Source organism: Pelophylax lessonae (assembly GCF_965119305.1).
Source record: "Pelophylax lessonae genome assembly, chromosome: 7".
Taxonomy (NCBI): Eukaryota; Metazoa; Chordata; class Amphibia; order Anura; family Ranidae; genus Pelophylax; species Pelophylax lessonae.
This window is the reverse complement of record NC_138774.1, coordinates 193,216,746-193,229,688: the sequence shown is the minus strand read 5'-3', so window position 1 is coordinate 193,229,688 and position 12,943 is coordinate 193,216,746. Positions and strand designations below refer to the sequence as shown.

Genomic DNA, 12,943 nt, shown 5'->3' with positions numbered 1-12,943 from the left:
TCAGACTGGGGGCTGGCTGACTTTCATGCACCTCTTACAATCCTTCAACCTCATTTTGTTTCAATTTAACAATTAAACCACTTGCTGACCAGCCGCCGTACATATACTGCTGCAGGTCGGCTCATTCCCCCGAAACGACGTACCTGTAAGTCGCTTTGTAGGACCGCGAGTGGGGGGCGCTTGCACGCCGCTGGTAGCACGAGCACGCACCCATTTGCCACAGGGGAAGCTGATCTGTGGGTCCGGCGGCCTCGATTGCCGCCGGCACCCGCAATCGCTCCCCGTGGAGACAGGACGGTGGTCTGCCGTTGTAAACACGGCAGACCGCTGTTCTGTCAGCAATGAACACAGGGCTCCAGGTGTCAAAAGTGTCAGTTAGGTGTCTGATTTGCTCGCCGCAGTGTTGCAGTCCCGCAAAAAAACGCTGCTTACCGCCATTACTAGTAAAAAAATAAAAATAACCCTTTGCGCAAACCAATCAATGTAAACTTATTGGGATTTTTTTTTACCAAAATTATGTAGCAGAATATACATTGGCCTAAGCTGATAAAGAAATTCGATTTTTTACATTTTTTATTGGATGTGTATTATAGCAGGAAAATATATATATTTTTTTTCAAAATTGTAGCTCTTTTTTTGTTTATAGCACAAAAAATAAAAACTGCAGATACCTCCAAAAGAAAGCTCTATTTGTGGGGAAAAAAGGACATCAACTTTTTTTTTTGCGTACAGCTTTACACGACAATTGACGCAATTGTCAGTTAAGGTAACTCAAGGCCGTGTCACAAAAAGTGGCCTGGTCATTAAGGGGGTAAAAACTTTTCGGTGCTGAAGTGATTAGGAAGGGGGGTTTTATAGTACCACTATATAAATGGTTTATGGATTGGTGAATATTGACACATTTTAGGGCATGTTCACACTTGACTAAATTTCTAACGCTTAACAACTGCACCTATAGCGTTAATATGGGCGTTAGACTCGCAGTAATGAGCTTTAGGCGTTAGGCTGACGCATGCAATTTTAGGTGCTTTTTTTGCATCTAAAATGTAAGTGCAACTTTATTCTTATTTGTGCAAAAAAACTTTACGATTTTACCCTATGTGGAGCCTTTTATATTTTGGGGAACTTCTATGACACCATGCTGAGAGTGGTGAGTCAAGTTGGAAGACCCCCTGAAGTTTTAAAGGCCCTGGGTGGGTACGGAGCTACAAACGCTTGTGACCTTTTGTAATGAGAGGTTCATGTAATTTGGCAAGGGAGTCTTTTAGCTATTTGGTGGTGGTAATAATGAAAATATATAATCAACTCTGTTCTCTGTACCAAATCCACATCCCTGAGTATGAGTATTTGAATGTGATAAAATAACAGACCTGCTAGTCCTAGAACCTAGTCATGGTCGTATTTATATTTATATTTATATAAATACGACCATGACTAGGTCCTTGGACTAGCAGGTTTGTTATTTTATCACATTCAAATACTATTTGGTGGTGGTGCTGACACGCAGGATCACTCTTCAAGGTGGTGGATGGTATAGAAACTCATCAGGATCATTATTATACACTTGTGCATACCTCCCAATGTTTTGAGATGGGAACGAGGGACACCTATTATCAAATGTATGTAGGCATGGGTCACCCCCCTGCCATGCCCCCTTAAAGGAGAATTATATGTAGCACGACCCCCATGGGGGCTGCTTGGTAATAGCACCTCCTCTGCACTCCCTAGACCCTGAGGTATCTCTGACCCACTGGGCACTACAGTTTCAGACACATTAGAATAGTAATATCTTGACACTTATATACCAGTGCAACTGTTTACTGGATTAATTTGAAGGCAACGGATACAGAATCAACACAACAAATACGCAATCAGAAATCAGAGAGAGTTTGATCTCCCAAGTCCCAATAATGGATGTGGGACCTCCTGAGACACAAACTCCAACTTAAATCAGATAATTAACAATATATATTGTATTATATATAGGTAGTAAGTGAGAGTGACTACGATGCAATAATGTATTATTCACTATTAAGCAACTTAAACTTAATACATTCAGCAATAACTGTTATGTCATCTAGATCAAAAAGATTCAGTCTAAACTACTGGCATAAACACTCTGCAATCTAGGGGCCCCCTTTCAGGATTAATAAATGGAGTCACTACCCTAGCAAGGCCTTGCGGTTCTTCACTGGCAGTTGGAGCCCTAATCACTTAGTTAAGTGATATTTGTAATCCACAAAAGGGGTATAGGTGATATCCAGATCCTAGTGTAAATGTATGCTGTATGCAGATATAGATATACTTGCGATTTTCCAAAGATCACCAGGCACTTTACTGTAGCGATAGTGTCCAGCAGTGATCGTCACAGCCCTTCACAGGATTCTTTCTCTCTCTGATGCTGCGTCACAGGCAACTTCAGCACTCTCAGTGTGTAGGCCTCTCTCTATCTCCGCACTGCTCTCTGTCCTTTCAATCCCCCGCACTGGACCGGTCACCTCACCAAAACTTCCGCTGTCCTTTTCTCTCAGGATGCGCTCTCTCTCCGCAAGCTAGGCCTCGTCCTCCATCCTCTCTTCTGATGAGTCCGCTCAGCTGCTCTCCTCTGCACACCCGCACTCCAGGAGTCCTTCGAGGCAAGAGAGCGTGCATCTGACCTCGCCCCCAATTTATCTCTCTCCCCATGATCCTCCGCGGATCTCTCCAGGCTCCCTGGGAGTGTGGTCCAGTCAATCCATCAATGCATGGTCTCCGCCTTCTTTCAAACTACATCCCCCATAATCCAGTTCACCGCTCCCTGGGAGAGACCCATCTTATTTTCCACAGATCTTAAAGGAGCAACTGATCCAGTGTTAAAGCGGAGTTCCGGCCGCAAAATACTTACATTCGATTTTCTGCCATCCGCTTCCTTATTGTCACCTGAAAAAGAATTGGATATTCACTATTTTTTTTTTTTACTTACCTTGTTTCAGAAGAAAATATACTCACCTTTCCTTCAACTTCCTCCCTCTGTGGCTGCGGCCCACGCCGTCACTTCCTGTCCTGCAATGCGTCCTGGGAGCTCTTACTCATCACTCCCAGGAGGCAATGGGCAGTGACGTAGGCAGGCAGCCGCTCCTCTCATCGCGTTATTTGCAAACAGGAAATGACGCCATGATAGGCAGAGCCCAGCCGCCCCTATGGAAACCCTTACTATGCCGATCGCATAGTACTGGGCATGCGCGAGATTTCGGGGCTGCATTCATCGGCCCCCTCCATCTTGAACCAGGAAGCAGGGCAGACATTTAGACATTTGCATACTGTGGCTTCGGGTGACCAGGACAAAGATGGCGGCGCTCACCAAATTTTTTATAAAGTAAGATTTTATGATTGCCAATCCATTATTAAACTGTCTAAACCCGGATTAGCGGATGTATGAAGGGCAGGGGATCGCTCGTTGGGAAGTATTTATAAAAAAAAAAAAACGATTCTGTGGCCGGAACTCCGCTTTAAATCACAAGTCAATACTATAATTCCATATTTCAACCTGGCTACATCTACTAGAAAAAAAGAAAAAAAAGATTAAACCCAAAAGGGCTTTTTTTCTACCACTACTATTCCTTTATATTGGCTTTTAAAATATACAAATGCAGCAATTGAGAAATTGGATAAAAGGTTTGGCACTAGGAAACAGTTTTTGAAAGATAAATAGTGCATTTTATATACAGCTATATAGATCAGACCAAAATGAGGGACAAATGAGGAGGAAAGAGGGCAAATCAGGGGCAGTCCCTAAAATCAGGGACAGTTGGGAGCTATGTACTTGTGGACGTTTTATGTTTACTAATTTAGAGCAAATTGAAAAAGCCATCTACACTGTATATATTCGATTATATTGTGTGCATGCACATAAACTCGTGTATTTTTTCCTGTAAAATAGACTATGAATAAATGGATGCATTCGATGCAGAAAATTGCAACAGCTACCATTTTATTATCCAGGACCTCTGCTTTCAGAAATGATATAATGTTTTTATTATGTGATTTTCCTATATTCCCCCAGTGAAGTGCCTTATTATTATTATTATTACTTATGTATTGCACACACACTCACAGAGGCTGAGACATAGAGAATCCCCAGGTTTCCACGGTAACCACGCGGCTCTCAGCGAGGTGTGGAACGCAAGCACGGGCGCGATGACGCAAACAAGGCGCGCGCCCCATGTGTCCCCGCCTCGCCGGTCCTCCCACCAATCCGTGCGCAGGATGACACCCCATCACGTTAGGTAGGAGGAGGACGTCCTGCGTAGTGACGGCGCTGCCCCGGTCCGGTGGTGGTGTGACGCAGGCTCGGTGGTGTCCGGTGAAGGTGACCGATGACTATCCTCCCGAAGAAGAAGCCTCCTCCCCCCTCTGATAAGGAGGACGGGGACCGGAGCGGCGCCGGCGGAGGGGACTCTCACTCCCGCTCAGGGGCACGGCCCCGCTCCTCGCCGCCCCCGCGCTGGGCTCAAGCTTCGCCGCCCCCCGGTACCGGAGGCCCAGGAGGAGGAGCCGGCTCGGGCCAGGATGGCGGCTGCGGTTGTTGTAACGGATCGGGGATGGGCCCCGGGGGGTGCTGCTCGGGCCCCGGACACAGCAAGAGGCGGAGGCAGGCGGGAGGCGGCTCGGTTGGGAGCGGAGGAGGAGGACTGGGGATCCCCGGGGCCGGAAACACTCCTGACCGGGAGGACGGGGCCGGAAATAACAGCGAGGATGAATATGAGACGGCGGCCCGGACAGAGACCATAGATCCCGACACTGCCGAGCAGGTGAGACCGAGGACACCGGGGGTGACAGGCCATCAACCCGAGGGGCGTGTCTACTGGGTGGGGGCGTGCCTAGGGAGAGGTGTCACATCTATAACTGAGGGGAGAGGTGTCACTTCTATAACTGGGGGGGAGGGGAGAGGTGTCACATCTATAGGTATGGAAAACATAGGGGGAGGGGAGAGGTGTCACTTCTATAACTGGGGGGAGGGGAGAGGTGTCATAACTAGGGGGGATCATGGGGGAGGGGAGAGGTGTCACATCTATAACTGGGGGGGAGGGGAGAGGTGTCACATCTATAACTGGGGGGGAGGGGAGAGATGTCACATCTATAACGGGGGGGAGGGAAGAGGTGTCATAACTAGGGGGGATCATGGGGGAGGGGGAGAGGTGTCACATCTATAACGGGGGAGGGGTGTCACATCTATAGGTAGGGAAAACATAGGGGGAGGGGAGAGGTGTCACTTCTATAACTGGGGGGAGGGGAGAGGTGTCACTTCTATAACTGGGGGGAGGGGAGAGGTGTCACTTCTATAACTGGGGGGAGGGGAGAGGTGTCACTTCTATAACTGGGGGGGATCATGGGGGGGGGGGGAGAGGTGTCCCATCTATAACTAGGGGGGGGGGAGGGGAGAGGTGTCACATCTATAACCAGGGGGGAGGAGAGAGGTGTCACATCTATAACTGGGGGGGATCATGGGGGTAGGAGAGAGGTGTCACATCTATAATGGGGGAGAGGAGGGGTGTCACATCTATAGGTAGGAAAACATAGGGGAAGGGGAGAGGTGTCACGTCTATAACTGGGGGGATTATGGGGGGGGTGTCACATTTATAACTGGGGGGGATCATGGGGGGGGGGGGGAGAGAGGTGTCACATATATAACTGGGGGGGAGGAGAGAGGTGTCGCATCTATAACTGGGGGGTGGGTCACATCTATAACTGGGTGGGATCATGGGGGGGGGGGAGAGGTGTCATATCTATAACTGGGGGGGGGGGCACATCTATAACTGGGGGGGGAGGGGAGAGGTGTCACATCTCTATAACTGGGGGGGGGGTCGTGGGGGGAGGGGAGAGGTGTCACATCTATAACTGGGGGGGGGGGGTCGTGGGGGGAGGGGAGAGGTGTCACATCTATAACTGGGGGGGGGGGTCGTGGGGGGAGGGGAGAGGTGTCACATCTATAACTGGGGGGATCATGGGGGGGAGGGGAGAGGTGTCACATCTATAACTGGGGGGGGGTCATGGGGGGAGGGGAGAGGTGTCACATCTATAACTGGGGGGGGGGTCATGGGGGGAGGGGAGAGGTGTCACATCTATAACTGGGGGGAGGGGAGAGGTGTCACATCTATAACTGGGGGGGGGGTCGTGGGGGGAGGGGAGAGGTGTCACATCTATAACTGGGGGGGGGGGGTCGTGGGGGGAGGGGAGAGGTGTCACATCTATAACTGGGGGGAGGGGAGAGGTGTCACATCTATAACTGGGGGGGGTCGTGGGGGGAGGGGAGAGGTGTCACATCTATAACTGGGGGGAGGGGAGAGGTGTCACATCTATAACTGGGGGGGATCATGGGGGGGGGGAGAGGAGAGGTGTCACATCTATAACTGGGGGGGTCATGGGGGGAGGGGAGAGGTGTCGCATCTATAACTGGGGGGAGGGGAGAGGTGTCACATCTATAACTGGGGGGGGGGGTCATGGGGGGAGGGGAGAGGTGTCACATCTATAACTGGGGGGGGGGGTCATGGGGGGAGGGGAGAGGTGTCACATCTATAACTGGGGGGGGGGTCATGGGGGGAGGGAAGAGGTGTCACATCTATAACTGGGGGGGGGGGGGGGATCATGGGGGAAGGAGAGAGGTGTCACATCTATAACTGGGGGAGGGGAGAGGCGTCACATCTATAGGTAGGAAAACATAGGGGGAGGGGGAAGTTGTCACTTCTATAACTGGGGGGAGGGGAGATCATGGGGGGAGGGGCAGGTGTCACATCTATAATGGGGGAGAGGAGAGGTGTCACATCTATAGGTAGGGAAAACAGGGGAAGGGGAGAGGTGTCACATCTATAACTGGGGGGGGGGATCATGGGGGGAGGGGAGAGGTGTCACATCTATAACTGGGGAGGGGGGGTCATGGGGGAGGGGAGAGGTGTCACATTTATAACTGGGGGGGTCATGGGGGGAGGGGAGAGGTGTCGCATCTATAACTGGGGGGAGGGGAGAGGTGTCACATCTATAACTGGGGGGGGGGGGGTCATGGGGGGAGGGGAGAGGTGTCGCATCTATAACTGGGGGGAGGGGAGAGGTGTCACATCTATAACTGGGGGGGGGGGTCATGGGGGGGAGGGGAGAGGTGTCACATCTATAACTGGGGGGGGTCATGGGGGGAGGGGAGAGGTGTCACATCTATAACTGGGGGGAGGGGAGAGGAGAGGTGTCCCATCTATAACTGGGGGGATCATGGGGGGGAGGAGAGAGGTGTCGCATCTATAACTGGGGGGGGGGGGGGGGGAGGTGTCACATCTATAACTAGGGGGGAGGAGAGAGGTGTCACATCTATAACTGGGGGGGGGATCATGGTGGGAGGGGAGAGGTGTCACATCTATAACTGGGGGGAGGAGAGGTGTCACATCTATAACTGGGGGGGGGATCATTGGGGGGAGGAGAGAGGTGTCACATCTATAACTGGGGGAGATCATGGGGGGGAGGAGAGAGGTGTCACATCTATAACTGGGGGGGGGGGGAGAGGCGTCACATTTATAACTAGGGGGGGGGGAGAGGTCACTTCTATAACTGGGGGGGGGGATCATGGGGGAAGGAGAGAGGTGTCACATCTATAACTGGGGGAGGGGAGAGGCGTCTCATCTATAACTGGGGGGGGGGGAGAGGTGTCACTTCTATAACTGGGGGGGGGGGGGGAATCATGGGGGAAGGAGAGAGGTGTCACATCTATAACTGGGGGAGATCATGGGGGGGAGGAGAGAGGTGTCACATCTATAACTGGGGGGGGGGGGATCATGGGGGGGGGGGAGAGATGTGTCACATCTATAACGGGGGGAGGGAGGAGAGAGGTGTCACATCTATAACGGGGGGGGAGGAGAAGAGAGGTGTCACATCTATAACTGGGGGGGGAGGAGAGAGGTGTCACATCTATAACTGGGGGGGGGGGGTTATGGGGGGAGGAGAGAGGTGTCACATCTATAACTGGGGGAGGGGGATCATGGGGGAAGGAGAGAGGTGTCACATCTATAACTGGGGGAGATCATGGGGGGGGAGGAGAGAGGTGTCACATCTATAACTGGGGGGAGATCATGGGGGGGGGGAGGAGAGATGTCACATCTATAACGGGGGGAGGGAGGAGGAGAAGAGAGGTGTCACATCTATAACTGGGGGGGGGAGTAGAGAGGTGTCACATCTATAACTGGGGGGGGGGGGAGGAGGAGGAGAGAGGTGTCACATCTATAACTGGGGGGGGGGGGTGAGAGGTGTCACATCTATAACTGGGGGGGGGGGGGGGTGAGAGGTGTCACATCTATAACTGGGGAGGGGGGGTGAGAGGTGTCACATCTATAACTGGGGGGGAGAAGTGTCTCATCTATAACTGGGGGGGGGGGGGGAGAGGTGTCACTTCTATAACTGGGGGGGGATCATGGGGGAAGGAGAGAGGTGTCACATCTATAACTAGGGGGGGGGGAGAGGCGTCACATCTATAACTAGGGGGGGGAGAGGTGTCACTTCTATAACTGGGGGGGGGGGGGATCATGGGGGAAGGAGAGAGAGGTGTCGCATCTATAACTAGGGGGGGGGAGAGGCGTCACATCTATAACTGGGGGGGGAGAGGTGTCACTTCTATAACTGGGGGGGGGGGGGGGGGGGAATCATGGGGGAAGGAGAGAGGTGTCACATCTATAACTGGGGGAGGGGCGAGGTGTCCCATCTAAAACTAGGGGGAGGGGAGAGGTGTCCCATCCTATAACTAGGGAGAACGTAGGGGGAGGGGACAGGTGTCATGGTCTGTCACATCTACTGTGTATTGTATATAACTTAGGTGCTCCTAGGGAAGAGGGTGAGAAGTGTCATGGCCTGGCGCATCAACTGTGTATAGGATGTAATTGAAGGGTCATAATGGGGGGAGAGAGGTGTCACTTTTATGGTATGTGTCTGGGATATAACTGAGGGGGGTCATGTGGGGGAGGGGAGATGTTACATCCACTGTGTATGGGTATAACTGTTGTGGCATAAGGAGAGGGGAGAGATGTCACATCTACTATGTATGGGGGTATTACTGTGGCGGGTAGAAGTCATGTCCTATGGTGTTGCCATAACTGAGGGTGTATAACTGGGAGGAGAGAGGTGTCATGTGGTATCACTGTGTGGGTGGTTTATGGGGGATGGGGGACAGGAGAGGTGTCCTATGAGAGCAGTATTGTATTGTGGATTATAACTAAAGCAGGCCATGCATTACCAACTTCCTTATCCTTTAACTACAAGGTGAAGGAAAGACAATTGCTCCATTCCTCCATAAATAGTCAGTGAAAGGGGGAATCCCTCCTGCAGAACTGTTGTATTCTGATAGTAAGAGATTTCCCAGCCATCAGAATATAATGATCACTGCTGGTGGCTCTAGCTGCCAGCAGTGATTGAGCAGAAAAAAACAGGCAGATTGTAGAGCGTCACGATTATTTGTTAAAAAAATCGCAAACTTAATCCCCCTCCCCCTCACAATCTTACAATGTCATGTCCTCAATTCTCACAGAACAGTTCTCTGTTCACTCACAGCTGTCAGAAAAAAAAAAGAGCCTCCTGCAAATGTTTATCAACATTGTTAAGGCTGCTAGATACTATAAATAGAATGCTTTACAATGTATCATTTCCTTCTTTTAGATCAAAGGAATGAACTTCCATTTGTAAGTGAGGGCAGTTTAACCTCTTAAAGACTAAGCCCTTTTCTGACATTTGTTGTTCATAAGTTCAAATCAGTATTTTTTGCTAGAAAATTACTTTGATCCCCAAACATTATATATATATATATATATATATATATATATATATAGCAGAAACCCTAGAGAATAAAATGGCGATTATTGCAATCTTTTACGTCTAGCTGTATTTGCGCAGAAGTCTTTCAAACGCAGGTTTTTTGAAAAAAATATACTTTTTAATGGATCTTAAAGACAACAAAACAGTAAAGTTGGCCCGATTATTTTTATTTTTTTTTGTCTAATGTAAAAGAAGATGTTACGCCGAGAATTGTGATCTTTATTCTAAGGCAATAATTAGAATATCATAAGGGGTAGAGGTGTCATGGCGTATAACTAAGAGTGTTCTGTGGGGGTGGGAGGGTTGAGGTGCCATGAGGTATAACTGAATTTATATTATGAAGGGGAGTGTAGGTACTAAGAAGTATAACTGAGGGTGTATTATGGGGGAGGATTGAGGTGCCATGAGGTATAACTGAGGGTATATTATGAAAGAGAGTAGGGGTTCCATGAGGTTATAATCGTGGATGTTTTATGGGGAGAATTGAGGGGGGAGGGGTGTAGTCAGGGCCGTCTTTACCGCAGGGAAAACTGGGGCAACTGCCCAGGGCCCAATCTTTATTGAGGGGCCCAAAGCAGCTGCCGATTGAATCCGCACATTGGGGCCCCGATGATGCAGAGCGCACGGAGGCTGCATTCCCGAGCAAGCCAGCAGAGAGGGGGCTGGACTGGGAGCTCCCTGATGCTCTGACCCCCGCCCCATGCATAATGTATGTTCGGATCAGAGCGGCTGTAGGGAGAGCAGTGATCAGAGTGGGAGCCCTGCCCCCAGACCTCTATTCTCCAGCCAGTTTAGAGGGGGCAGGGCCAGGAGCTCCACTGATGCTCTGACCCCGCCCCCTGCAGCCTACATACTCAGGAGTTGGCAAGCAAGATCAGAGTGGGAGCCCCATCCAGTGATCCTGACATTGTATAATGAGCCCAGCTGGCCAGGTATATGTCCATACACTAATAGAATGCTTGCTTTTCTAAAACCCTGAGCTGTGTTATTCAACTGTAAAGGTGTGCATTGTTGAAAGTTTTCTGACCATCTCCTGTACCATGTCCGCAGCCTCTGACCCCCCTCCTGTACCGTGTCCGCAGCCTCTGACCCCCCTCCTGTACCGTGTCCGCAGCCTCTGACCCCCCTCCTGTACCGTGTCCGCAGCCTCTGACCCCCCTCCTGTACCGTGTCCGCAGCCTCTGACCCCCCTCCTGTACCGTGTCCGCAGCCTCTGACCCCCCTCCTGTACCATGTCCGCAGCCTCTGACCCCCCTCCTGTACCATGTCCGCAGCCTCTGACCCCCCCCTCCTGTACCGTGTCTGCAGCCTCTGACCCCCCTCCTGTACCATGTCCGCGGCCTCTGACGTCCCCCCTCCTGTACCATGTCCGCGGCCTCTGACGTCCCCCCTCCTGTACCATGTCTGCAGTCTCTGACCATCTTCTGTAGTATGTCTGCAGTCTCTGAGGCTCTCCTGTAGTATGTCTGCAGTCTCTGAGGCTCTCCTGTAGTATGTCTGCAGTCTCTGAGGCTCTCCTGTAGTATGTCTGCAGTCTCTGAGGCTCTCCTGTAGTATGTCTGCAGTCTCTGAGGCTCTCCTGTAGTATGTCTGCAGTCTCTGAGGCTCTCCTGTAGTATGTCTGCAGTCTCTGAGGCTCTCCTGTAGTACGTTTACAATCTCTTACCCTCACCTGTAGTATGTGTATTAATGTGCCGCTTTACTTGCGCAATTATTTGGGATTGCTCCACTGCTCAGTCAGTGGTAATATTGTGCAATTAGCTGTAGCAATCAATAATCAGTGGACAGTAGTGATCCGCTGTAATCTCTAGCAACCAATCAGTGAGCAGCAATAATGTGCAGAAACCTTTAGCAACCAATTGGCAAGCAGAAATTATGTATTGTAACCTCTAGCAACCAGTCTGTGAGCAGTAAGGATAGACTGTAACCTCTGGCAACCAACTGTAATCACTGCATGATCTGCTGCAGTAAACTGATTTTGAGTCTACCTGCTATTTTTTTTTGTATGTCCCAAAAACGGAGGTGGGGGGGCCAAGAAAATTTTTGCCCAGGGCCCAATCAATATTAAAGACGGCCCTGGGTGTAGTATGGGGGAGGATGAAGTTCCATGGGGTGTAGTATAGGGAAGGATGAGGTGCCGTAGAGTATAATTGAGGGTGTAGTTTAGGGAAGATAAAGTGCCATGGGGTGTAACTGTGGGTGTAGTATAGGGGAAGGGGGTGAGGTACCCATGGGGTATAACTAAGGGTGTAGTATGGGGGGGGGGGGGGTTGGTATAATATGGCATAATTGAGGGTGTAGTTTGGGGGGGGGGAGATGGTGGCAGGTACCAATGGGGTATAATTGAGGGTGTAGTATGGGGAGGATGAGGTGCCATGGTGTATAACTGGGGGGGAGGGGTGTAGTATGGGGAGGGATGATGTTCCATGGGGTATAACTGAGGGTGTAGTATGGGGAAGATGAGGTGCCATGGGGTTATAACTAAGGGTTTAGTATGGGGGAGGATGAGGTGCCATGGGGTATAATCAAGGGGGGAGAAATGGGGTGCCATGGGGTATAACTGAGGGTGTAGTATGGGGAAGATGAGGTGCCATGGGGTATAACCGAGGGTTTAGGAATGGGGTGCCATAGGGTTTAGTATGGGAAGGATGAGGTGCCATGGGGTATAACTGGGGGAAGGGGTGTAGTATGCGGGAGGATGAGGTTTCATGGGGGTGTAACTGAGGGTGTAGAATAGGGGAGGGGGGGATGAGGTACCATAGGGTATAACTAAGGGTGTAATATGGGGGGGGGGGGTGGGAGGTACCGTGGGGTATAATTAAAGGTGTAGTATGGAGAGGATGAGGTGCCATGGTGTATAACTGGGGCAGGGAGGGCTGTAGTATGGGGAAGGATGAGGTGCCATGGTGTATAGCCGAGGGGGGGAGAAATGGGCTGCCATGGGATATAACTGAGGGTGTAGTATGGGGGTAGATGAGGTGCCATGGGATATAACTGAGGGTGTAGTTTAGGGGTAGATGAGGTTCCATGGGGTATAACTGAGGGTGTAGTATGGGAAGATGAGGTGCCATGGGGTATAGCCGAGGGGGGGAGAAATGGGCTGCCATGGGATATAACTGAGGGT

General features: G+C 50.9%; 1 protein-coding gene across 2 annotated transcripts in view; it reads left to right on the top strand.

The window, feature by feature from the left end:
* Positions 1 to 4,237: 4,237 nt before the first annotated feature.
* Positions 4,238 to 12,943, top strand: part of OTUD5 (OTU deubiquitinase 5) — a 139,276-nt gene continuing 130,570 nt past the window's right edge. The window contains exon 1 of one of the 2 annotated variants that reach the window (XM_082262826.1): positions 4,238 to 4,790. In XM_082262826.1, coding sequence (XP_082118952.1) covers positions 4,356 to 4,790 — 435 coding nt within the window. In that variant the 5' untranslated portion in view covers positions 4,238 to 4,355. The remainder of the gene's footprint in view (positions 4,791 to 12,943) is intronic. The other variant, XM_082262825.1, reaches the window with a different exon arrangement.